This window comes from Neophocaena asiaeorientalis, unplaced genomic scaffold, assembly GCF_003031525.2.
Source record: "Neophocaena asiaeorientalis asiaeorientalis breed wild unplaced genomic scaffold, Neophocaena_asiaeorientalis_V1.1 scaffold598, whole genome shotgun sequence".
NCBI classification, from domain to species: Eukaryota; Metazoa; Chordata; class Mammalia; order Artiodactyla; family Phocoenidae; genus Neophocaena; species Neophocaena asiaeorientalis.
This window is the reverse complement of record NW_020173036.1, coordinates 95434-122240: the sequence shown is the minus strand read 5'-3', so window position 1 is coordinate 122240 and position 26807 is coordinate 95434. Positions and strand designations below refer to the sequence as shown.

The 26807-nt window shown below is 52.2% G+C and overlaps 1 protein-coding gene across 2 annotated transcripts; it reads left to right on the top strand.

Moving 5' to 3' along the window:
- The first annotated feature begins 10699 nt into the window (after positions 1 to 10699).
- ADCK2 (aarF domain containing kinase 2) lies at positions 10700 to 26571 on the top strand. Of its 2 annotated transcripts, XR_003002923.1 has the most exons (9): positions 10700 to 12167; positions 13879 to 14025; positions 16150 to 16278; positions 17272 to 17367; positions 20050 to 20301; positions 21650 to 21778; positions 22613 to 22666; positions 25577 to 25703; positions 26146 to 26274. XR_003002923.1 is itself a non-coding variant. In XM_024742495.1 (8 exons), the coding sequence occupies exons 1-8, from the start codon at positions 11235 to 11237 to the stop codon at positions 26284 to 26286; spliced, it is 1881 nt and encodes a 626-aa protein (XP_024598263.1). In that variant the 5' UTR covers positions 10701 to 11234; the 3' UTR covers positions 26287 to 26571. The 2 variants fall into 2 exon arrangements, 1 of the variants encoding a protein (XP_024598263.1); XM_024742495.1 differs by lacking the exon at positions 25577 to 25703 and having other exon boundaries at positions 10701 to 12167; positions 26146 to 26571.
- The last annotated feature ends 236 nt before the right edge of the window (positions 26572 to 26807 follow it).

Sequence of the window (26807 nt, the reverse complement as noted above, 5' to 3'; positions counted from 1 at the left end):
CCCCAGGGCCGCGCGGACTCGAGCGGCTCCAGTAAACAGGACCTTCTGCCGGACTCTTCCCTTCGCCCTTTTTGGGGGGTGGGGAGATGGCGGCTTAACCCTTTTTTTGCTGGAGACCACCGAGTGGCAGGCTCCGTCTCCGCCGGGCCCGGGGTTTATTCGCGCGACGCGCTCAGCCGGAGACTGAGACCTTGAGATAGATGCACCGGAGTGGCGGCGACACTCCCCGCCCTCAATTCACTCCAGTCTTTTAACGCGTTTATGGGGCACCTACTAGGGCTCAGGCGCAGGGCTGGGGGCTGGGACACCCTAGGCAACGAGTCAGCCACCACCCTTGCCCCTTGCAGTTCCAAGTCTGGCTGGGATGCCGACACCCTGGCACTATCAGTGAAAGCCCAGGGGCCCTGAGCGCGGGGCACAAGACTCCCACACCGGGCGGGGGTCAGGAAAAGCTTCCCAGAGAAGTGACTTTATGGTGCCTGCTGCCCCACTTGCGTAGGACAAAGAATCAAGGAGCACAGATCGGCATGATTTAGGACTGCCAAAGTACACGTGAAAATGCTGTGCGCAGTTGATGCTGAGGGCAGCTGGGGACCATGGAAAGTTTTTGAGCAGAGGAGTGCCCTGCTGAAAGGGAGATGGAGCTGGCAGTGGTGATTGGTGAGTGTTGGGGGAAGGCTTCAGGCCCGTGTCTACACCTCTGGGAAAGTCATTCTTGTCTTTCGCCCACGAGGCTCCTGGAAGGAGGGACCTACAGCCTAGGCAAGGGGTGAAAAGGGGAGAGAGAGGCTTAGCCTACAAATTCAGAAAAGGGGTGTGCAGGAGAGAGGGGAAAGAGAATATAAAGGATTGCAGAACCTGGGGAACGTTAGATACTGCCTAGGCAGTTCCTAGACTGGGGGCCTGAGCTCTGAGGGGCTTATTCAGATATCAAAGTCACAAAGACAGAAAAGCTCCATCTTCTTTGCTGAGGGTTTTGCTCATTCTACAAGATCTTTGAAGCTTTTGTAGACCTCCTTAAACCTCCCTCAACTCCTTCACACCATACCCATTTCAACTAAACACGGTAAAAGTTTAGAATACAAATTTGCAAGGTGTAAGCAGATTTTTTTGTTTTTTTCTTTTTTTAAGTATAAGCATTTAAATGGTTGATTCTTTTTATTTTTTTTAAACATCTTTATTGGAGTATAATTGCTTTACAATGGTGTGTTAGTTTCTGCTTTACAACAAAGTGAATCAGTTATACATATACCTATGTTCCCATATCTCTTCCGTCTTGCGTCTCCCTCCCTCCCACCCTCCCTATCCCACCCCTCCAGGTGGTCACAAAGCACCGAGCTGATCTCCCTGTGCCATGCGGCTGCTTCCTACTAGCTATCCACCCTAGGTTTGGTAGTGTATATATGTCTAAATGATTGATTCTTGATCTTGAAGGCTGCTGTTTCCACCTAGAGCGACCACGAGGCACTGCAGACCATCTCTCATCCACACCTTCCTCTTCCTTCAGCATCCTGTGAGGGGCACAGGCTCTGGCACAAACGGCCAAATCCGGCTCTGGAGCAGGTTGCTTGGCCTCTCACTCTCAGTGTCTTCATCCGTATGGTGGAAAAAGCGGTTATAACCGACCTCATGGTGTGGGGATTAAAGCAGATCTTCAAGGAAAGGGTGCAGTACCTGGACTGGCCTATGTCGGGTGTGCTCCCTCAGCCCCTGTTTGTTATTTTCTTCCTAATCTCTTTTCCTTGCAGGAGCAAAGGTTCAAGGAGGGAGGAGGGCAGAAGGCAGTGTTTCTTCTCCCTTCTGAGTTGAGCTTCCCCCTCCCCCCAGCCCTTTTAGGTCCAGGGCCTTCTGCCAGAGCATGGCTAGCAGCACAGAGCCGGCACTATATGCTAAATGAAGAACTGCGGGACCAGGGAAAGGAGGCTAGTCTGAATAAGAGGAGGAGAGAGCCTGAGAAGGAGCCTTTGAACATCTCCTCTCCCCCAAATTGTTTAATGTCTGCTTAAATTCCTTTGGAATGCTAAACACATCCTGAGTGTCTTTTCAGTTCCAGGCACTTCACCTCTGTCATGGCACCTGATCCACTCCACACTCCTGGGCAATTACATATCATCCCTACCATTTTGTGGGTGGGGAAGCCAAGTTTTAAGAGGTTATGTGACTTATTTGAGGTCACACAGGCCCAGGCCTTTTTGTCACACCAAGTTGCCTGAGAGCAAGGGCTCTGCCCAGCGCCAGTCACTCTGGAGGGGGGTTTCTGGATAAGTATTCAACCCTCATCCTGGTTATGCTCCCTGCTCTGGAAGCCACAGGCATCTCTGACACCGCTTCCCAGAGACTGGGCACCCCTTGCTTGGGTCACTGTGACCCGTTCCTTTTCGACTCCTTGCCCAGCAGGAACTTCCATCTCAAGGCCATTGGCCTGCCAGCGTGTAGTTGAAAGTTATACACACAGTAGATGATAGATGAGAAGTTTGGTTATTTTTTTAAATTATTATTATTTTATCTAGAAGGCTGGATGGGGAGAGGAATCATTTATCTATGTTTGGGGCCGTGACATTTGGGGGAGGTAGAGCAAGGAAGGAAGGAGCCTGTTTTAGGGGCAGGGAAAGTCCACAGCCTCACCTTGACATGCCTTTGGTGAAGATTCTCCTCATCCCTTGAGAATGGGCCTGAGCCCACGGAGCCATCTGGGCTGGCGGAAGGGCTGCCTCAGTCTTTCGCAGGCATCCTTTCCTCCCCAGGAAGCCATCTTCCTCCTGCCGTCCTCATTCCATGCTACTCGCATTGCATCCGTGGCTCATTCTCCCCAGCCGAGAGGCAGCTGGATGCGAGCTCCCGCAGTCCCACCACAACCTCCAGCTGCCTCCCTCTGAGGACATAAAACCAAGCCAAGCATCCCACCCAAACCTCAAACCCAGGCTGGGTTTGTTCTCGGTCCCAATCAAATGTCATCCAGGAGGTGTGGGATGGGAGGGGAAGTATGGGGCGGGGGAAGTGGAGGCCACCCAGGGGAAGGGGTGAGCAGAGCCCAGACTGAGGGCCCTGTTGCTCCGACATCCTCCCCTAGCTTTGAAGGGCCTGTCTTTGCTGCCCTCCGCCCTGCCCCAATTGATGCTCTCCTGCCTTCTACCTCCTGTGCTGGGGCTGGGAGATTGGAAGCTGTGGGGGCCCTTTATGGGGTGCTGTGGAGAAGGTGGCATTTGTTGGTCACCACTGACATTTGTCAGGGTACCACTGGAAATCTCAAAGAATCACCGAATTGGCAAATATGACAATCACCTGTAATTTTTGCATAAGCACCACCTGTTTCACTCCTATGCCCCTAGCTTACTTTGAAGGGTCATGGTTTTTTTTTTCCACAGAGTTAAAGCGTTCATAACTTTACAAGGATTAGTGTGTCTATGACAAAAAGAGAGAACCGAGTCACGGAAGGCCTGCATCTTTCACCATTAGGCAAAGTCTCAACTATCATACCTACAATGCCCAGTACCCTCTACGCTTCTATTCTTCTCTGTTCCTTCTGGAAGATCCAGTTAAACTTCAGGGAGAGGAACTAGAGGATGGTGACTGAGATACTCTTTTAGAGGCACGAATTTCTGTGTTTAAGCAGGTCTTGCTCTTCCCGTGCGCTGTGATTTCAGAACACAGTAGGGTGGTCGGACTGGCTCTGGATCATGCTGAGGACACAAGGCTTCCACCTTTTGCTTCTCAGAGCCTCCCCGCCTGTTTCCCGACCAACTAGGCAATCTCCTCAGACATAAGGGGGCGGCAAGAATCCCCTTCAAACATTTTCATCACATGTTAGGATCTGGGCACCACACCTCTGGGCTTAAAGCCTGCCAGCTCGTCCCCTCTGCTAATACCCACCCAGACCCTGATCTCAGCCTTCAGAGCTCCAAATGGCTGTAAGTCATTGTTCTGCCTCTCAGAGGGCACACCTTGGGGGGGGGTACATATTTCTGGAAGGCCCTAATATCTGATCCACTTCCTATATCTCTCAGATCAAATCAAATCAAATCAAAATATTGGCCAAAGATGCAATACTGGAAATCAACTATACATCACCTTAAAAATATATATATATTGGCCAAAAGCAAGCCTGGGTGGCTTCTGACCTTCCCAGATGGCAGCACCACCTTGGGCAAGGCAACTGCCGTTTGTGGGTCTTGGGCTTCTGGAGAGATGGGGCGAGATGGCCCTCAGGTCCTCCCCAGTCCCCACCCGCTCAGGTAGGCGGAGAAAGCGCTTATTCTCATTCTGTTCTTTCCTGTGTGCCTGAGCAGGTGCCAGGGAGTGTCAAGGCTTCCCAGGGATCACCCAGGAGGTAGGTTCTAACAGCAGCCTCTCCAGGGAGTGTCAAGGCTTCCCAGGGATCACCCAGGAGGTAGGTTCTAACAGCAGCCTCTCCAGGGAGTGTCAAGGCTTCCCAGGGATCACCCAGGAGGTAGGTTCTAACAGCAGACCCTCTTTTACCAATGAAGCAACCGCCAAGAAGAGCGAGGTGCCTTGCCCAAGGCCCAGCCTCTCCAGGGAGTGTCAAGGCTTCCCAGGGATCGCCCAGGAGGTAGGTTCTAACAGCAGCCTCTCCAGGGAGTGTCAAGGCTTCCCAGGGATCACGCAGGAGGTAGGTTCTAACAGCAGCCTCTCCAGGGAGTGTCAAGGCTTCCCAGGGATCGCCCAGGAGGTAGGTTCTAACAGCAGCCTCTCCAGGGAGTGTCAAGGCTTCCCAGGGATCACCCAGGAGGTAGGTTCTAACAGCAGCCTCTCCAGGGAGTGTCAAGGCTTCCCAGGGATCACGCAGGAGGTAGGTTCTAACAGCAGCCTCTCCAGGGAGAGTCAAGGCTTCCCAGGGATCACCCAGGAGGTAGGTTCTAACAGCAGCCTCTCCAGGGAGTGTCAAGGCTTCCCAGGGATCACCCAGGAGGTAGGTTCTAACAGCAGCCTCTCCAGGGAGTGTCAAGGCTTCCCAGGGATCACCCAGGAGGTAGGTTCTAACAGCAGAGCCTCTTTTACCAATGAAGCAACCGCCAAGAAGAGCGAGGTGCCTTGCCCAAGGCCACCATGAATGAGTGCCAGAGCTGGGATGACCCCAGACAACCCCTTCCCACCTTTGCTGTCGGGACCGCTGGTCAGGAGCTACCGTCCTCATCTGCCCAGTTTGCAAACGGAGGGAGGACCTGGTTACAGGACCGACCGGGAGCAGCAGAGCTGTACGCAGCATGGTGGGCATTGCAGGGGCAGAGCTGGAAGGGGCCTCACAGACGGGCACCGGGGACCTGCCCAGGCCACGCGGCGTCAGCACAGGGGCAGCACCAGCACCAGGGTAGAGCCGCGGCAACCATCCGGGAAACCAGAAGGTGGGGACCAGAGGAGGAGAAATCTCAAGAGAAGAGGTAATGGAGACAATTCAGCTGAAGCGAAGGAAAGAGAAAGGGAGGGGCTGGGGAGGGGCCGACGTGAGGGAGGAAGGGATGGAAAATCACTGCAGCAGGCGGGGCAGGGGCAGGGGCCTTCTCCCTTAGTGTTCTTTTCCAGTATTTCTGATATTTCTATTCTACCGGCTTAGGGAGTAGATGTATGTGGGTGGCCCAGAGCCAGCTTTTCATGCCAGGGTCCAACTCCCTGAGGAGCTAATTGCAGGCTAGGTGTACTAGGCAGGACCTAGGGGTAGGGTGGGGTCGGTGCTTCTCAAACTTTTTCCTTCCCTGATAATCCCCTTGGGCTTGTTGGGGGAAAAGCAGATTCTACTCTTCCCCAAAGGGATCCTAATGCAGGGAAACTGGGATGGGGCTCACGAATCTGCAGTTTTACACCTACCCCAGGTGTTTTTGGTGGAGGTGGCTCAAGTCCCCACTGGAGACACACTGGTGTAGAACCTACCCAAGGTGGGGATGAAGTGGAGGCTGTGGAAGGGGTATGCAGGGGTGTCCCTTCCCAGTATCTGTTCTGAAGAAAGTGAGCATGTGTGATGATGGGGGAGGGGAGCAGGATGCTGAAAGGGTCTCAGCAGAGAGCTGTCCTCCACAAGGAGTGGTCCTCACCTAGGGACAACTTTGTTCCCCCAGGGGACATCTGGCAATGTTTGAAGACATATTATTTATTTATCTGGTTGCACCGGGTCTTAGTTTCGGCTTGCAGGCTCCTTAGTTGCAGCACGTGGGCTCCTTAGTTGCGGCATGCAAACTCTTAGTTGCAGCATGCATGTGGGATCTAGTTTCCTGACCAGGGATCGAACCCAGGCCCCCTGCATTGGGAACGTGGTGTCTTACCCACTACGCCACAAGGGAAGTCCCTGAAGACATATTTTATTGTCACAGTTGGGAAAGGGGGGGTGCTTCTGGCACTGAGTGCGTAGAGGCCGGAGATACTGCTAAACATCCTGGGACAGCTTCTGCTCCTCCCCTGACACACAGCAAAGAACTATCCTGCCCCAAAGGTCCAAAGTGCAGAGGTTGAAAACCCCAGAACCAGCCAAGTCCCCATCCCCAACCCCTTCTCCAGGATCTTGAATAAATACTTGCTCTGCATCACATCTGTTATGTAACAATGTGACGTGGGAGATGCTAAAATCACAGTCATTTGGCTCAAGCGAAAAAATCAGCACAGCCAGGTGGGTCTTGGCGTCTCTTTCCCCTCCCATCCCGCAGGAGGTTTGGATGCACTTCACAAGCGATTGGTGCCACCTAGTGGTACTAGAGTTAATACCAGCAGGAACATTTCCAAGAACTGGAAACTGTTGATTATTAACGGGCTTACTTATCACTGTGAAGATTCTGTGGAAATAAACGAAGAGCACCCAAATGAGAACAAATAGAGGCTATTTATTCAGAGCTTTCTATAGCAAGGGAGTCAGTTACTTACAATCAATTGCATTTGGCAGAGACTCAAGTACAAGTGGAGAATCAAATGCTAGCAGAAAAGGTTTACAGAGGAAAAAGAAAAGGCTTCAGTTGCCCTGAATTGGAGGTTGTTGGCATGGGGAGGCTGGAGGCCAGGGCATCGCGTGTGATTGGTTTGGAGAGGCTATTTGGCTTTCTCTGATTGGTCCTGAGTTGATAATTGGGGGGTGAAAATTAGAGAAGCTGCAGTCCGGGACGAAGTCCTGACTATTCGGGGCCCATTGCTGCCGAGGCTACGGGTCAGAGTTCTATTGTCATATATGGTCTGGCCAGTGTCTGTTTGTATATTCAGTCTCTTAATTCATTAACCATTCTAAATACATTCCTGCTGTTACTAATCACGAAACATTACAGAGTTTCCCATGTGAGAAGCAGCTTTACTACAAATCAACAACTAATTTTTAAAGGCTGCCCTTACCATTTTTGATTTAGCGTTCATATTTGATACCACTGTTTGATTTTGCTGTCCATGGTGTCTTAATATGTATAACTTTGTTCTCCTAGTTGAAATCCACATGGGCCCTGGGAATCCCTTAGCTTCACCTGTTTGGGTGACTGTTAACTCCTTGAGATGGTGCACCTTTATCACCATCAGCACCACCAGCATCACCACCACAAGGACAGTGGTTCTCAAAGTGTGTTCCCAGGACCAGCAGCAGCAAATGGGAACCTGTCAGAATTGTCAATTCTCAGGCTCCACTCCAGACCTACAGAATCAGACCCTGCAGATGGGCCCCGCCCTCAGGTGATTCTGGTGGATGCTCAAGTTTGAGCCACCACTTTAGGTGAATTTCTAGGATGCCACAAAGGGCTGAGGTCAGACCTTCCATGATGTTTCCTCCAAATCTGTGAAACAGAACCACTTTAATTTATCTAGATAATATAAATGACAATATTTGCTAACATTTAGTGACACCTGGTATTACCCACGTCATGTACAGTTTTGACTCACTGCTTTTCAACAGCCAGAGAGGGAGGTTCTGTTCTTACCTCCATCCGACAAGTGAGGAATAGAGGCTCCAAAAGGCGAGGTAACGTGTCCCTAAGGTTATACAGGTTACACAGAACCAAGAACTGAAGCCAGGCTTACTTAACTCCAGAATTTTGTTCTTAACTACTGTTTTCTTTTCCCCAAGATTATTTATTTAATTTATTTTTGGCTGCGTTGGGTCTTAGTTGCAGCTCACGGGATCTTCGTTGCGGCGCGTGGGCTTCTTTCTAGTTGTGGCGTGCAGGCGTCAGGGCACGTGGGCTCTGTGGTTTGCGGCACTCAGGCTCTGTCGTTGAGGCATGAGAGCTCAGTAGTTGTGGCCCGCAGGCTTAGTTGCCCTGCGGCATGTGGGATCTTAGTTCCCTGACCAGGGATCGAACCGCGTCCCCTGCATTGTAAAGCAGATTCTTTACCGCTGGACCACCAGGGAAGTCCCTTAACTACTGTTAAAGATACTAATTGCCAGAATCATAGATGTAAGTCTAGAGAATTTGTATAGCTTTGGTCAGACTCCCCTCCACAATTCGCTTAAGGAGAAACAGAGGCCCAGAGAGACCACCTGAGGTCATGTGGTTACCTCTTTTTTTTGTTTGTTTGAATCAAAAATTTTTATTTATTCTTCGGCCAAACACAACTGATTTCCATCCACAATTTTTTTTTAAGGTAAGAAACAGTGAGTCAGGGCTTTCCCTAGTGACACAGTGGTTAGGAATCCGCCCGCCAATGCAGGGGACACGGGTTCGATCCCTGGTCCGGGAAGATCCCACATGCCGTGAAGCAACTAAGCCCGTGTGCCACAACTACTGAAGCCCGCGCACCTAGAGCCCGTGCTCCGCAACAAGAGAAGCCACTGCAATGAGACGCCTGCGCACCACGACGAAGAACAGCCCCCACTCGCCACAACTAGAGAAAGCCCCCGTGCAGCAATAAAGACCCAACGCAGCCAAAAAGAAAAAAGAAACAGTGAGTTAACTGAAGAAAGGGCTGTGGCCTTGGCTAGGGAATGGTGACACTGTGACACTCAACGGAGAACGTGGGCCTGTGGGGATGAGCCTGGGCCGTGAAATGACTGGACCCGGGTCAGCGACCCTTCTCCAGGAAGGCTCTGCAGCACCACACACACTGCTGGTAGATGGTCTCAAAGTCAGCATCGTTGCCATAATAGAGATATTCAATAATGAGTTACTTTTGTGGATCATAGCCCCCAAGTAGTTCAATTTTTGCTCTGCAGTTTTTAACTTCATTACTTTTTCTATTCAAATCTCTCAGGTTGCTGTCATCCATACACAGCATATCATCAAATGTGGCAAAGTCTTCTTTGGTAACCCAGACACACGAATAGCACCGACTTGGTCACCTGTTCGACCATCCTCCCGCAGCACATAGAGGTGTCCACTCATGTGGTTACCTCTTAATTAGGGGGCTAGAACCGAGAGACTCTGGTTTCAGATTAAGTCCTCAATAAGCCCTTTGGTGAATCAGAGTCATACAAGAATATTTTACACCTTTGGGACAGAGTGGATAAATAAATCAGAGGAAGCTGGGAGGGCATAATTAATAGCTGGCCATATTTGAAACCAGTGGTGGTAGGTATGACTTCTGTCTAGGGAACTTTAAAAGGGTCTGCCGCATCTTGCGGAAATGGGATATGGATTATTAGTTAGCAGTGCAGGAGTTCCCACATTTCGAGCACTCCTTAGGCTGTGAGTGGCAGTCACACTTCCAGGAGCAGGCATGGGCCACGACCTTGTTTCCCTCCCCAGGGCCCTTCCACTTGTGAGGCCCTGGTAGACTTCTGTTGAAGCCTGTCACCCTCGTGGAGATAAAGGGTCATGTATGTAGAGGTGACTGTGGTACCCCAGCACAGGGCAGCCTCCTAAGCCCCAAAGAGCAGAGCATAAGACCACTGGGCCCTCCCAGGCTGTGTTGGCTTATTTCCAAGCTCTGTTCTGCTCTCCTTTGCTTTCTAGAGGTAGCTGACCTTCCTTTGGTTCTTCAAGGTTAAAAAAACAAACTCCCCAAAAACCTCACACCAAATACCTTCCATCTGGGGGCTTAATACTGGACTGAGTTTAAGAAATACTGGAGCTTAATAAGTACTGGTTGAATGAATGAATGTTCTTTCCGGAGCCACTCCCCAAGGTCCAAACACGTTCCCCAAATCGGGGCAGCCAGGGACTCCAGCCGTCCAAGGACAACGCTCCCAACCCCCGCCCTCACCCGCACCCGCCACTTCCCGCTCAGTTGAAAAACAGACCCGTGTTCCGGAACCGGCCTTCAGTTCACCTAGCGTTTCCGCGTTTCCGCGCTCTTTGTAAGGAAAGCTAAGGATGTCAGTGGAGAGACAGACGCGCAGCGCGGAAAGGGGGCGTGGAGGGCGCGTTGGCGTTTTGGGTTAATTCTATTTCTGGGACTCCGAGACGCAAGGGCCGGTTGAGCCTCGGCCGCAGTCCGGCTCGCGTCGGCTTTAAGGGGCGGTCCCCGAGCCTGCGGGCGGGCGGTCCCGGAAGACGCGGATCCCGCGGCCTCTGCGTCCTCCGCGTCCGGATCCCCGGTCCTCTGTGCCCGGATCCCGGGTCCTCCGCGCCCGGACTCCCGGCCCTCCGCGGCCCGATCCCCGGCCCTTGGCACCCCGATCCCCGACCCTCTGATCCCCGGCCCTCGGCACCCGATCCCCGGCCCTAGGCACCCCGATAGCCGACCCTCCGATCCCCGGCCCTCCGCGGCCCGATCCCCGGCCCTCGGCGCCCCGATCCCCGACCCTCTGATCCCCGGCCCTCGGCACCCGATCCCCGGCCTCGCCTCGCCCCGCCTGGCAGTTCCTCACCCCTACCCGGGCTCTCGGCGCCGCGGCCCTCCGCACGGTCCCCCCAGCCCCACCCCGCGCAGCCCCTCAGCGCGCCGGCCGGCGTGCGCGGTGACCCTGCTGCGGCCCGGCTCTGTCTCCACCCGCGCGGCCACCTCGCGCGGGCCACGTCCCCGACCTGGGCCTGGCTTGGCTCCTCCGGCTCTCAGTTCTGAAAACCCTCGGGCCTCAGACCCAGGCGAGGTACCCGGGAGGGAGCGGGGACTGATGGGCCAGCCCTCCTGCGGCGGAGGCGGGGCAGGGTTGTGGGCCAGCGGGGCGGGGCGGCCCTGAGGAGGCAGGACTCGCAGCAGGACCCGGCAGAGGCTGCACACGCGAGGCGAGGTCTGAGCGCCCCGAGTCTCACAGCTACCTCGCTTTCAAGTGGAATACTCAGCTGGGGCCCCGACTCAGGCCAGCCTTGCGGAAAGAAGGAACGAAGATGGGTGCTCCTTAAGTGGAGGCAGGCAGCCTGGACCGCGACCTCTGGGAGAGCATGGTGACCCCCTGGCGCTTCTCTGTCAGGGTCTGCTTGTCGCACCTAAGGGGCTTGGAGCTCAGAAAGGACCTCGGCCTTTTGAGACCCTCTGGGTGCTGTCGCAAGGCTAGACTCTGTTGGCTTCTTCTTGGCACTTTGCCCAAACTCATCTCAGCCTCTGAGGACATTGGCAAGGGGGTCCCTGAGAGCTTGTGTCGGCAAAGGACCAGTTGGAGTGACCTGGCTGAAAACGGGCCACTGGAGAGAGTCCCCCCGGAGCAGCGGCTAGGCTGCCTCCTTCTGCACTTGCGGATCTGGCTCCGCGCGGGGGCGCTCTTGGTGAAATTCTTCCCCCTCCTTCTACTCTACCCCCTCACCTACCTGGCTCCCAGTGTCTCCAGGCTCTGGCTCCACCTGCTTCTGAAAGCCACCGAGACCTCCGGTCCAACGTACATCAAACTCGGCCAGTGGGCCAGCACCCGGCGTGATCTCTTCTCAGAGGCTTTCTGTGCGCAGTTCTCCAAGCTGCACGTCCAGGTGACGCCCCATCCTTGGACCCACACTGAACACTTCCTACGGCAGGCCTTCGGAGAGGACTGGGGGAGGGTCCTTTGCTTTGAGAAGCAGGAGCCTGTGGGTTCCGGCTGCGTGGCCCAAGTGTACAAAGCACGTGCCAATCCTGCCTTCCTGGAGAATGACAGCATCCGGAGACTGGCCACAGCCTCCGGACTGCAGCTTTCTTCGGAAGCCGGGAAAGTCCGGGGGCTGGGAGAGCTCCTTGGACACTTGGGGAAGGCGTGGAGGCCTCAAGGAAGTCTTGCCGACCAGTCATTTCTAGAAGGGCTGCTCTTCCCTAAAGCTGACCTGGTTGGATCGAATGCAGTCTTGTCTCAGGCTTCGGGACTCGCCCATGGACCACAGCCAGATCACCTCATCCCCGTGGCCGTGAAAGTAAGTGTTCTGATGTTTGCAGCCAGACCCTTCCCATCTCTAAAATCTCACCGACTCCACGGAGCTGCCCAGATCAGGAAGTCCCCCTTTGCAAGTCACCCCACATTTCCTTCCATTGATTTCTTTTAGCTTGACCGTTATCTGAGTGCCTGTGATGCGCAAGCTGTTTGATTTCTTGGCTTGAAGGAGTGGTGATGCGAATGGTCTGAAAGAGGAAAATGAAGAGGGTTTGGAGTTGGCTGTCGCTGTGGGTGGAGGACCCACCATTCAGCTGACCTCCTGCTCTGGGATCAGGATAGATCGGAGACAGACTGTGTTAGGTGTGCTGTGGTGAGCCCAAGAGGGTGGCGTTCATTTTACAGAAGTGGTTTCCTTCTCTCTTTATTTCCAATCACCCCTTCCTGGGCTCCATCAGCTCTTCTCTCCACACCTTTCCACCCCTGTTCAGCACGTCCCCAGGAGAACTGGCAGATGCTAGTAGCAAATACCCTGGTGCTCTCTTTTACCTCCTCAGATAAAACCCTCCCAAGGGTGCCTCACTCAGACCTACTGAGTTATACTTTCCAAGGGAAGAGCCTGGGCCTGGCTTTTTATAAATGCTGCAAATGGGTCTCATCATTAGGCACATTTAGGAAACACTGGTCCAAAATATCTCGAAGGTTCCCTCTGCTCTGGGGGATACAAAAGGAGTGGATGCCTGCTGTATACCAGGAAACATGCCCGTCACGTCAGATGCATTGTTTAATCTTGATTAGATGCCCGAGATAGGCATTTTTTTTCTTGTATCTTTATTTATACTCCACTTTATTCCTAAAAGGATTTGAGGTGGAGGTAGGGGTTATTGTCTGCATGGGTTTTTTTTTGTTTGTTGTTTTGGCCATTCCACGCAGCGTGTGGGATCTTGGTTCCCTAACCAGGGATCGAACCGGCACCCCCCTGCCTTGGAAGCATATAGTCTTAACCACTGGACCACCAGGGAAGTCCCCTATATGCATGTTTTAAATGATAGAACAGGAGGCTGAGAGAAGTTGCACAGCTTGTTCAGTTTCATACAGGAAATGGGTTGCAGAACTGGAGTTTGAACTCTCCATTCCACCTCTGGAGTTGTGTGACTCTAGAGCAGTATTTTGCAGGCTTTGGACCACCTGACTCAGCTACCTGTACATTCAGTAAAATGCAGATTCCCAGCTCCCCTTCCAGCCAGTCTGATTCAGTACGTCTTTTTAAAAAATATTTATTTATTTATTTGGCTGCACTGGGTCTTAGTTGCAGCATGCATGTGGGATCTAGTTCCCTGATCAGTATCGAACCCGGGCCCCCTGCCTTGGGAGCGTGGAGTCTTAACCACTAGACCACCAGGGAAGTCCCTGACTCAGTAGGTCTTGGAGGAGATCTGGGAGTCCACATTTTCACCAAGCAACCCACGGTGACTTTTATGCTCACTAATGTTTAGGAATCACTGATCTAAACTTAATGTATTTGGAAGGAGAAGCCCACCTATTCTTCCCAGCAAAGCTGAGTGCCATGCAGGGGAGCTGCCCTCTGAGTCTCCTCAGGAAGACGCAAAGGGAGGAATGCAGGAGCATCCTGGGCGTTGGGACTGCTTCTCCTTTGCTCTGATGAGAAGCCTGCTGACTCTCCTTTGACGGTAGGACCCAGCCGTGGCTGGGTTGATTGATCCCTCCTGTCTCACTGTGCCTCTTTTTGGCAGGTGTTGCACCCTGGCCTGCTTGCTCAGGTGCAGATGGACCTGCTGCTGATGAAGATGGGCAGCCGAGTCCTTGCACTTTTGCCAGGAATCAAGTGGCTCAGCTTGCCTGAGATTGTGGAGGAATTTGAGAAGCTCATGGTGCAACAGGTGAATTCTCTTTCCCTCAGTTGTAAATAGCACACAACAGTTTTTGCCATTAGCAGCTGCTTAGTAAATGCTGAATGGATGAGTATTTTCCCAGTGCGTTGTGGCTAATGTAGTGTATTAGTCAGGATAGGTGATGCTAGCTGATATAACAAAGAATATCCAAATCTCAGTGACTTAATGCAACAATGTTATTTTTTGCTTATATGAAAGCTCCATGCAGGTGAACTGAGGGAGTGAGTGGCAGCTCTACTCCATAGTTATTCAGGGACCCAGTTTCCTCTCAAATTTGTCATCTGGGGTCAGCGTGGAATGGGGAGAGAGACCACGGAGGGTCATGTAAAGGATTCTGTGGCCAGGTCTGGAAGTGATATATATCACTTCTTCCCAGTCTACAGGTCAGAGCTTTAATCACACGGGCCCAGTGTAACTACGAGGGAGCTTGGGGAAGGCAGTCTTCCTTAGTGTCTGGGATGAAAATGAAATGAGTCTGGTGGAACATATAGCATTATCTGTGCCACAATCAATGGCCGAACTCCAGAAGGAGAAGAAGAATTAGCGAAGTCACACACTGTGCCTTTGGTTTCCTTTGTTTCCGGGGTTAATGAGTAGACAAGGACCTCCTCCTTGTCCAGGGCCCTTGGAACACCTGTTTAAGTAGCCAGACTTGGTAAACATGCTGGAGGCTCTCAGGGCTCCAAGGAGGCATCTGTGCTGGCTTCCTGGCGGTTGGCACAGAAATTGGCAGGCTTTCAGAAGCAGTGTACCAAGTCTTCATTTATGTCCTCTGATTTAGGGTTTTAAGCCCCAGGGATGCGTTTTAACGTTTAGAAAGCTTTGCTTTATGCTATGGAGTTGTGTAGGTTTGATAATAAAAGAAAATTAAAACAGAGAAAAATAACTTCTTTTCTGACACCCATCTTGGCATTAATCACTCTCAGTTCTTCAGTTCCCCTTTGAGAAGTCTGATAGGCACCATGGGATCCCATCACTTGAAGCTCAGACCTCTATAGCGCACCCCATTTATCTCAAAAATCAACTCTTCCTACCAGCTGTAGCTCTGAGTGGTCCAATCACGTTCCCAGTCTTGAAATCTTAGAGTCTGGGTCTATGTAGGGGGTGTATGTTCATTTATAAATTCATGTAACATGTATTAAGAACTGTGTTAGAAGCTGGTGAACTAAGAAAACAAGTGAGGTTTTCCTGTCCTCAAGGAATATATAGTAGTAGGAGGAGGGCTGATGTGAAATATTTGGAGAAAAAGCATGAGTTACAATAGGAGTCTCTACAGATTCGGTCGGGTTCAGCTGAGGCTCAAGAGGGGAAGTGGTCATTCCACCCTGAGGGTCCAGGCTCCCTAGGCTTGCGTTGACTCGCGAAAGGGGAGTGTTTGCAGTTGGCCCAAATGGGGGAAGAGCATTCCAGTCAGGGGGAGTAAACAAGGCACTGAGACGGGAGGCATCTGGCAGGCTGAGATGTTCAGCACTCTGCAGATTGGGTGCAGCTGGAGTTTGGGGCAGTAGAGGAAGGAGGAGGCGCCCCAGGAGATGGACCTGGAGAGAAAGCAGGGGCCAAACCATGGCCCACCTTGGACGTCATCCTAATGAATGCAGACTCCGTCCTGCAGGTGGGGTGGGGGGGACACCAGCACATGGATTGGAGAGAGGGAAGATGGGGGACAGGGAGCCCAACTAGGACACCTCTGTTAGGGTTCAGGTGACTGGTTTTGAGTCACCATGGGAGGAACAGTGGGATGGAAAAGGGGAACAGATCTGAGAGTGGTGAGGGCTGCAGAGTTGATGGCACTGAGTCTCCCGTGGGTATGGAGGGTAAGAGAGAGGGTGTAATCTGCAGTGACTCGCAGGTGACTGGGGGCAGGGTGAACGTAAATTCAGTTTAGACAAGTTCTCCAGCGTGTCTGCTGTCTGCAGCTTGGAGCTCACGTCGTGGGGTAGGGATGGGGCTTGAGACTTCTGGGGCAGCCCGAGTTTCTTGGGAGTTCTGCAAGAGAGTAGGTGGGGAAGGCAGGTGAATCTCGGGACTTGCTAGCTCTTGGGGGGTTCAGATTTTGCTGTCCCTGGGCCCAGGCTACCCCTTCCCTCACCTCTTCTCTCCATTTCCCTGTAGATCGACCTGCGTTATGAAGCTCGGAATCTAGAACACTTCCAATGCAACTTCCTGAATGTGAACTCTGTCAAATTCCCCACCCCTCTGCGTCCCTTTGTCACCAGGGATGTCTTGGTGGAAACGTATGAAGTAAGACTGAGAGCTTCCCCTGGCCGCGCCTTTTACTCATAGTCAGGTTGTCTCCCCTTCACAGGAAGGCCTGAGTTGGAAAAGACAAAAGCTAAGAGAGCATGTGATTACTGCCTGTGAAACTGAGAGGGGTTTGGATACGCCTGAGGGTGGAAGGCAGCGTAGCAAGGTGGCTGAGAGCCTGGCCCTGACCTCAGACTTTCTGGATTTGGAAGTCTGCTCTGCCACTGTATTTGCTGGCTGGCTTCAGTTCCCTCCTGTACAACAACAGGCAACCCTTCCTGCCTCCTAGGGTTGTCCCAAGAGTCAATGAAACATTGAATGCAAAATGCCCTGTGCACAGAGACTGCACAGCAAAAGTGCTCGACACAGAGAAAGTGCTCAACAAGTATTCCTGTCATGGCCTTAGCTGTCTCCTGGTCCAGTCTCCTTTGTAAAGATGGTAATGAGATCCAGAGGAGTGACCTGAATGACCCACTGTTACTAGCTGTGTGACTTTGAGCAAGTTACTTAAACTCTCTGGGCTTTAGTTCTTTTATTTGTTAATTAGGGATAACAAGATCTATCTCAATAGGCTGCTTTGACAATTAAATAACTAACCTATACGAAACGCGTACTGACTGGCTCCCCTTTCTTCTCTCTTCCTTTTCCTTTCCCTCCTGTGAGGTCACAGAGCTCATTCTTGTCCCCATTGGCTGATTCTTGACCAGAAACAAGCTCACCCTGACAGCAAAGCCTCTCTTACCTGTGGGTGGCAGTCGCTGGATTTCCTCCCTAGTAAACCTATGGGACTTGTTGATACGTGTTGTAGAAGGGAAGGGTAAATAGGTTAAAATTATCTTGTGGGTGACAGATTCATAGGGGCTCTAAGAACCTCTCCGGGTCACTTCCCCATCAGTGGCAAGGCCGTGCGGGTGTGTCCCCATGGAGACGAGGAGTGGGGCAGTCGCGGGCTGTGCAGGCTAAAGCTGTTCTCTCCCCATCTTCCCCCAGGAGAGTGTGCCTGTGTCTAGTTACCAGCAAGCGGGGATTCCCGGGGACGTGAAGAGGAAGATTGCGCGGCTGGGGATCAACATGCTCCTGAAGATGGTGAGGTCACGGCAGGGCGGGCGCTCAGCTGCCACGCGGTGGAATTGTGTGCGGGAGGCGGGAGGCGGGGGACCCTGTTCGGCCGAGCAAACGGCCGCTGGCTGGAGAGGGTCAGCTCTAGAGATAGCCCAGCTGACCCAAACGCGCCTTCTTCTACAGCTTTCTGTTGAGCACTTTCTCCGTGTTATGCGCTGTGTCTCTGTGCAAGAGTGGGGAGGGAGACCCAGGCCCCACCCGACTTGCCTACAGTTTAGACAAACAGCCAAAGACAACCTCGGGTGTTACATGCTATTTCATTCATTCATTCAGCAAGTATTTGTTGAGCACCTGCTACGTGCCAGGCACTGAATTAAGTGCTGGATTTACAGTTGTGAGCAAAAGAGACATGACAACAATGTTCAGGGACATTCCTGTTTAGTGGGAAGACAGGTGATGCTAAGTGGGTTAAGTACGGGTACCCGAGGGTCATTTAGGATGGGCCGTCCCAGCCCCAGGATTTGTTCAGGAAGTGGCGCCATCTCCTCCGGGATGTGAAGGAAGTCTAGCTGTCTCCTTGGAGAGGATGGCCTGACAATAATTACTAATGAGTTGACACTCAAAAAAGGCTACAGTGAGCCCAAAGCAATATCAGTTATTTCATCACTAGTAGTAACAGCAGGAACCCAGCATTGTTAGCAGCTCATGTGTAGGAGCAAGGAAAGAAGATACACGGGCTTCCCTGGTGGCACAGTGGTTAAGAATCCGCCTGCCAATGCAGGGGACACGGGTTCAAGCCCTGGTCCGGGAAGATCCCACATGCTGCAGAGCAACTAAGCCCGTGAGCCACAACTACTGAGCCTGTGCTCTAGAGCCCACGAGCCACAACTACTGAGCCCACATGCCACATCTACTAAGCCTGCGCGCTCTAGAGCCTGTGCCCTGCAACAAGAGAAGCCACCGCAATGAGAAGCCTGTGCACCACAACGAAGAGTAGCCCCTGCTCACTGCAACTAGAGAAAGCCCACGCACAGCAACAAAGACCGAACACAGCCAAAAATAATAAATAAGTAAAAATAAATAAATTTTTTAAAAAAAGATACTGAGATTGTCGAGGGTCTGAGCTCTTCCTGGTGGTTGGCACAGAAGAGAGTGGTCAAGCAGAGACAGCTGGTCTAGGATGCATAGTGAGGACAAGTGCCCAGGTCTGGGGGTACAGAATCGGGGTAGGAAGGAACCAGGCGTGTGGTCAGAGAGTAGGAGGAGAGAAACCAGGTAACCAAGGTGGAGCCGTGAGGGCTAGGCAGGTGGCAGAAGTGGGGCGGAGGTGGGAATGGGTGCGCCGAGCGGGACAGTGGTGTGGTGCAGGCAGACAGCACAGGAGGCTGTAAGCCAGACACCTGGAGAGGGCTCAGGGTGACAGGGGCTGGTGGTTGAGTGGCTCTGACTTCACCTCCAGCCCTGGGGTGCGTGGGTATCGAGAATAGGTAGACCTCACCCAAGGGGCTCCTGGAGAAGTAGGGTTGTCGCTGGAGAGCTGGGTTTCCACTGTCAGCGCAGTGGAAGCTCAGTGGGGAGAGGACTTTGTCCCCAGTAACAGGGCTCCAAGGCGCACCGTGGGCCAGAGGGGAGGGTGCAGGGGGGAGTAGCTAGGTGAGAAGCAGTGCTAAGCAGCGCTCAGGAGTCGGGAGATCACAGGGGGCTTTCAGCTTGTGGGATCAAGGACCCTGGGGCTCAGCTAACAGCAAGGTGCCAGGAGGTTCTGTCCCAGGGTCGGGGGTCAGCTAGCCTTTGGTGACCATATCCTACAGGTGTGCAGGCCCCGGCTTCCTCAGTTCCTGGGATTTCCACCAGGATAGCAGCCTCCCTTACCTCCAGCAGAGCCAGGATCTGGACTAGAAGGGTCCCTTGGTGACCTGCTGCCATGACCACCATGAGGGATGGGGTCTTTGGCCTGAATCCAGTAGGAGGAAGGGCTCTGTGTTGGCTGGAAGGAGTCCCCCAGGAGCCCCTCCAGCAGCAGCTGTTCTGTACCTCTGCCCCGGGTCTCTCCTTCCCCTCATAGAAGGATTGCTGGTGGTTTCTATGATCTTTCACAGCAGGCAATTCCTGTTCCACAAAGTCACGCCTGACTTTCCCTCCATCACAGTCCCTGGGGCTTTCTTTCCTGCTTAGCAGGTTCAAAGCCATTTCTCCCAGCCTCCCCGATTCCATGTGCCAGTACAGCTGTCAGGATCACTGTTAGACTTCATTATGTGGACGGATGGAGGTAATGGAGGCAAAGTCTGATTTATGAAATATTTTTAAAGGAAGAAAGTTACATGAATTGTAAGAACTGAGAGGTTTGGGGAAAATCTGTCAACAATGACTAGATAATTTTTAATTAGAATATTAATTGCTCAACTCATAGAGTAAAAATAAGTCTCTTGAAATGCGGTTTGGTCTTTGATCATGTTCCCCTATGATCATTTTTAATGCTCTTTACTTTGAAAATAAATTTTCTCTTGAAAACATCAACCTGACTTGTCCCTGTACAAATTTTCAATCGATGACATCAAGCTCTGAGGCTTTATAAAACGCACACCTCTCTGCCTTGTAATTCATCATCGAGAACTCGCGTCACCCTGGAAGCTTTTCCACACGTGGCCTCGTGGTGATGGGATGGTGAGGTTGACTTAGCCTAGAGTAGCTCTGATCTCTTCCCAGATATTTGTGGACAACTTTGTCCATGCGGACCTTCACCCTGGGAACATCCTGGTCCAGGGCGCCGATGGTCTTCCCAAGAGCCAAGAGGCGCAGCCTCAGCAGGTAGATGTCTGTGACGCGCTGGCGGTGGCTGTGACGCCTGCCCAGTGCCCGCTGTGCCTGGTGCTTCTGGACGCCGGCATTGTGGCCGAGCTGCAGGCTGCCGACCTGAGGAACTTCCGGGAAGTCTTCATGGCCGTGGTGATGGGGCAGGTGAGACCCACTGGGCTCTCGGGATTTGGGGATGAATTTTTTAGGCCCTTGGGAACCTTGGGGCTCCTCAGCGTTTGTCATTCTTGTAAATGCCTGTGTTTGCCAAGGGCGCTCCTGATGGAAATGGGTGGAGCAGAGAGAGGAAGCGGGGAGAAGGAAGGGGAGCAGGAAAACGAAGCTGCCGAAGGCTCTGTAGTCAGAACGGGCCTGCTCGAGCGGCTCATGGTTTGGAATGATGGGAAGACACGCCTCCTTCCCAAATGCTGTTGTTCTGGTGGTCTCTCTTCCTTCTTCAGTAAGTGTACAGCTGGGCCCTGGGAACGCTAGCTTCTTGACTGAATAACAGCCGCCCTGGTCTGTGCCATTTGCTGCGAGAAGGTGGGGCTGGGGAGAAGCAGCAGCTCAGGGAACTTATTCTCCAGGTGTGGGAAAACACATGATTGGGGCGGGTGTGGGGGGACATAAGTGGTTTTAACCCCTCACCCCGTGCCTCTGAGGGGCTCCAGTGGTTGAGAATTATTATTTAGCAAAAAGGACTCAGCGAAGCCTCTACTGAGTCAACCTAAAGTGCCACATCAAGGGTGACAGTGAATTCTCCAGCAAGAAAGACCCTGGGAAAGAGAAAGCTGGAAGAAAAGGCAAAATTCAGAGGAACCCCTGCTTAGGAGGCTTCTGAGGGGGCAGACCAGAGGCTTGAGCCTGAGCCAGGTTGAAAGCATCTCCTGGGCCGAGGTTCAACACTGAGGTGCAGTGGCTGGTGAGGGGGTGGGAGGTGCTCTTCTGCACAGGTTTGGGCAAAAGAAGAAGGTCACAGCTGAGGAGGAGGAGCCTGGCTGCGTGGGTGCTGGGGAGACCATGGAGGCTTTGATCAGGGGCTTCCTGGGTGGAGGAGGGGTGAGACGGCTGGAGCACAGAGGCTAGGTCAGCTGTGAGCAGGGAATTCTGTTCGGGCGGGAAGACCGCCCTCAAGGATGGTGTGGCTGGTCCAGCCTGGCGGCAGGTCCTGGTGGCTCTGGGCCAGGCGGGTTGGTCGGCAGTGCCGCGTAGCAGGCACTGGCTTTGCTGCTGGGCCTGGGTGGCCTTGGAGGCAAAGGAGACAGTAGAGCTCCCTTCCTTGACTGTGCTGAGTATAGGTGGGGCCCCACTGCCCAAGACAAGCTGCAAAAGACCTTGACTATTTACCAGGTATGGCGGGGCGGGGAAGTAAAGCTAAAAAAGGATGGGTGGCCAAAAGCAGGGTGGTAGAAAATTTGGGGCGGAAACAACTAGGATATGAAGAAGTTTGGGCAGAGCATCTAGTTTTGTGCCCTCTTGACTCTACCAAGTTTTTTTCTTTCGCGTCTTCCAGGGCCAAAGAGTGGCTCAGCTCATCCTGCATCATGCCCGGGCCAGTGAGTGCAAGGATGTGGAGGGATTTAAGGCTGAGATGGCCAGGCTGGTGACCCAGGCCAGGAAGAACACCATCACGCTGGAAAAGGTGAGCAGGCCGCTCCAGGCGCAGGGGCCTCGGGGTGTTTACTGACCTTGCCCTTGGACACAGCAAACCACAGGTCTAAGGGAGGCCTCTTCATGGGGGGAAGTCTCGAGGGGCTTGGGTTTTCAGGCAGATAAAGAACAAAGCTTTTCCTCTGCCCACATCTTTGAGGTGCGAGGAGGCCCTCTGGAATCCCGGCTTTCAAGAGCGGCTCCTTGAGCAGGCTCTCCTGGGTGGCTGCTGGGACGGTGACATATGTAGTGCTGCATACCTGCCCTGCCCAGACCGGGGGTCAGCTGTTCTGCTGCCTTATCTCCGTGGAGCTCAGCGGAGCGTGGTGGTGGGGCGAGGGAGGACTGAGGCCCCTGAGCAGACAGAGGACGCACCGAATGTTCACGCCCTCTATTTAGACCTGCAGCAGAGCTCATTTGGTATTCTACACACTGTTCTGACAAACCTGAGTTTTCTTCCCAAGTTCATTCCCAAGTCCACGCTAGCTGGAGCGAGTCAGAACAAGAGGTGGCCCACTGGCAGTGGGGAGCGGCAGCGGGCCCCCCGGCGCCGCCTGTCTTATTGATTCCGAAGTGATGTCTGTGTGTGCCGGGAGTGTGGGGGTAGAGACCTCCAGGCTGGTCCTTCCGAGGGGTCTCTGAATTCAGCTGTGAGGTGGAAGTTGGGCTTGTGTGCATGCAGTCCTTTCTGGGATTTGTCAGGCAGTCTGTTTCTGCTCACTGCTGTGTGTGTGTGTGTGCGTGTGGACGTGGGACGGGGCAGGCAAGGGAGAAGGGGTTCCCGGGGGCTCTGCAGCCTCTGCAGACTCTTTATTCTGTTTTCCAGCTTCAAGTTTCCATCCTTCTCTCGAATGTCTTTAAGTTGCTGATGACTCACAAGGTGAGGTCTGGGTGGAGAGCTCGCCCTCTGGTCAGGCAGGAGGGGAGGGATCTGGGGAAGGCGGGTGGCCTCAGGGTGGTGACAGGTACTTTTCTTATGTGAGATCTCGTTTTTGAAAACGTTGCATGCACCGATCCCTGTGGTGAAGAGTGCTGTTTCTGTTTCTTGACGTCTGGCAAGATCTTTCCTTGGTCACGTTGTGATCCCACATTGGTGGGGTTTTTGGTGAAAAACTTATTGTTTTCCAAAACTTTTGACAGGTTCCATTTTAAAAGTGATTTAGGGCTTCCCTGGTGGCGCAGTGGTTGAGAGTCCGCCTGCCGATGCGTGGGACATGGGTTCATGCCCCAGTCCGGGAAGATCCTTCATGTAGCGGAGCGGCTGGGCCCGTGAGCCATGGCTGCTGAGCTGGTGGGTCCGGAGCCTGTGCTCCACAGCGGGAGAGGCCACAACAGTGAGAGGCCTGCGTACCGCAAAAAAAAAAAAAAAAAAAAAAAAAAAAATAAAAAAAAAAAAAAAAAAAAAAAAAAAAAGGAAAAAAAAATGACTTAAATATCACCTTAGGATTGGGGAAAGCTTTAATCATTGCTAGGGGGCTGGCTTGGAGAGAACCTGGAATGAACACACACTCCTGGGAGTTCAGTTGCGTGGGACAGGGAGCCGGAGGGTGAGGCTCACAGCCAGCTCTGCACCAACCAGCTCTGACCTGCTCAAGTCTCTCCAAGTCTCCCCGGGGCCGCTGGGAGGGCCGGGTGAGGCCTTGACAACGGTAGCAGTGTGCCGTCACTCCCCTCTACGCACCTAATTTAGCTGTGTAACATTTATTAGTATCTGATTTAATCCCCGCAACATTCCTTGAGGCCGGCACCGAGCAACTCACCCCCGGCCAGGTGGCCCCCATGGTAGTGCCCGACCCTGTGCCCGCAGCCCGACTGCGGAGCCCCACTCCCAGCTGCTTTGTTCTCCAGCCTCCGGTGCTCCCACTGGCACACAGCCTTCCTCACACACTGCGTGGGACACAGCGGTTACCAGAGCTTTAGATGTTTGCTGTTGTCATTGTGATTCTCAGGACAGGACAGCAGAGAGAGGGCCAATCGAGTACAGCCACTCTATTCAAGTGCTTCACCAGGCACTTAATTTAAAACAATTCAAAACATTTTAAATTGCGGTTAAAAAAATAATATAAAATTTACCCCTACCCATCTCCAAGTGCACATCTCAGCAGTGTCAACCACATTCACAAAGTTGTGTAACAGATCTCTAGAGCTCTAGAATTTTCTCATCTTGCAAAACTAAAACTCTGTATCTACTGAACAAAAACTCCCCATGTCTCTCTCCCCCCAGCCCCTGGCAACCACTGTTCCACTTTCTGTGTCCATGATTTGGATGACTCTAGATTTCTCATATAAGTAGAATCATAAGATATTTGTACTTTTGTGACCAGCTTATTTCACTTGATGTAATGTTCTTGAGGTTCATGCACTTTGTAGCAGGTGATAGGATTGCCTATTTTTTAAAGACTAAATAATAGTCCATTGTATGTATATACTGTATTTTCTTTATTCGTTCATCCTTTGACGGACATTTGGGCCGCTTCTACCTCTTGGCTACTAAGAACAATGCTGCAATGAACACGGGTGTGCGAATGTCTCTTTGAGATCCTGCTTTCAATTCTTTTTGGATATTTATGCAGAAGTGGAATTGCTACATCACATAGTTTCTTTTAAATTGAAGTACAGTTGATTTACAGATGGTATTTTTTTTAGTTTTTGGGGAAGCTCCATACTGTCTTCCATAGCCTGCACAATTTTACATTCCCACGATGAGTGTGCATTTGTAACATGCCGCTTTCTCCTGATCAGCCATCTGACTCCCCAGACAAGTTTTTGGGCCTTAACTGGGACAAATACCCCTTATTTATTTATTTATTTTAAAATATTTAAATATTTATTTATATATGGCTGCATTGGGTCTTTGTTGCTGGCGCGGGCTTTCTCTACTTGCGGCGAGGGGGCTACTCTTCATTGCGGCGTGCGGGCTTCTCTTGTTGCGGAGCACGGGCTCTAAGCGCTCGGGCTTCAGTAGTTGTGTTACGTGGGCTCAGTAGTTGCGGCTCACGGGCTTTAGAGTGGAGGCTCAGTAGTTGTGGCACACAGATTTAGTTTCTCCGTGGCATGTGGGGTCTTCCTGGACCAGGGCTTGAACCTGTGTCCCCTGCATTGGCAGGCACATTCTTAACTACTGCGCCACCAGGGAAGTCCCCTATACTTTTATTTTTAAATAAATTTATTTATTTATTTTTGGCTGCGTTGGGTCTTCGTTGCTGTGCACAGGCTTTCTTTTTAGTTGCGGCGAGCAGGGGCTACTCTTTGCTGTGGTGCACGGGCTTCACACTGCGGTGGCTTCTCTTGTTGTGGAGCACGGGCTCTTGGCACACGATCTTCAGTAGTTGTGGCTGGCTCGTGGGCTCATCTCATGGGCCCAGCCACTCTGCAGCATGTGGGATCTTCCTGGACCGGGGCATGAACCCATGTCCCCTGTATTGGCAGGCGGACTCTCAACCACTGCACCACCAGGGAAGCCCCCCCTTTACTTTTTTTTTGTTTGTTTGTTTTTGTTTTTTTTTTGCAGTACGCGGGCCTCTCACCGCTGCGGCCTCTCCCGTTGCGGAGCACAGGCTCCGGACACGCAGGCCCAGCAGCCATGGCCCACGGGCCCAGCCGCTCCGCGGCATGTGGGATCCTCCTGGACCGGGGCACGAACCCGCATCCCCTACGTCGGCAGGCGGACTCTCAACCACTGTGCCACCAGGGAAGCCCCCCGCTTTACTTTTAACAAAGATTATTTCCCCATGAGTCAACCTTCCATTGCCTGACCTTCTGTCCACCTGAAAAGAGATTCTTGTTCTAGGTTTAAATGCTGGCTCTACTCTTCCTCACCCAGAGGCCTTGAGCAAGTCACCACCTGAGCCACCCTGAGCCTTAGCTTCCGTATCTACTGAACGGAGATAATGAGAGTACTTTTGAGAATTAATTGGGTAATCCTTGTAAATTGTTATTACTATTAACCTGGCTCCAAAGGGGAAGAAACTCTGCTGTATTTGAGCAAAGCGGGTTGTGCTTGGTCTCAAAAAGACTACTGTGGATTTTGAAGAATGACCCTTATTTAGATTTCTGGTTCCCAGTGTAGCTGTAAACTATTCACTTTAGTATTTTTAAGTCATTCACACACTTACACACTTCCCCTAGAGAAGAGCTGTACACACTGCATCCCCTATATTTTCCTTAATATTTCTAGTAGGTGGGGGTTGGGTGAGTAGATGAGATGGTGGGAAAAATGACTGGGTAGGGAAAAGAATGTTAGGTGATAAAAATCACATGGGCAGGTAGACGAGGCCGGGAGTGGATGGTGACATGTTACCCAGGACACTCTCGGTATATCAATGGGCTTCGGAAAGAACCACTGTTTTTCTGTTTCAGGTAAAGCTTGAGAGCAACTTTGCCTCAATTGTGTTTGCCATCATGGTGTTGGAGGGGCTTGGCCGCTCACTGGACCCTAAACTGGACATCCTGGAGGCAGCAAAACCCTTCCTTCTGCAAGGACTAGCGACCTCCCGCTGACTGCAGCAGTGGGTGCTTCACCTCAACTGGAGGCCACTGCCAACAGCCTCTCCTGTGGCAGCTTGAACATTCTAAAATTGGGATTGTGGAAGACCTGCCACTGCTTTTCACTCCGATTTGGTTTCAGGCATCTGTCTTAAAAGCCTTGGGTTAGTTGGAGAAGTAAAGGGAAAGAAGGTCCTCTCGGTTCAGTCGTGGAAGCTGTGCCTGGTGTCAGGGAGACTCTATTTCAGGGAAAATGTTCTCTGAAGGAGGACGAATAAACTTATTTTGTTTTCTGGTTTTTCCCTCTTCTCATCTTAACTCTCTGTACTCCCGGATCAGGTGGGTCCTGCTGGTTGTTTCCAGACTCTAATATCTAGGTTAGAAAATGTCATAGACTCCTGTAGACCCATGGCTTCCGAATGTTTTTTGTTTTTTGTTTTTTTTGGTGCACTGCTTGAGGGACCTTAGCTCCCTGACCGGGGACTGAACCCGGGCCCTCGGCAGTGAAAGCACAGTCTTAACCACTGGACCACCAG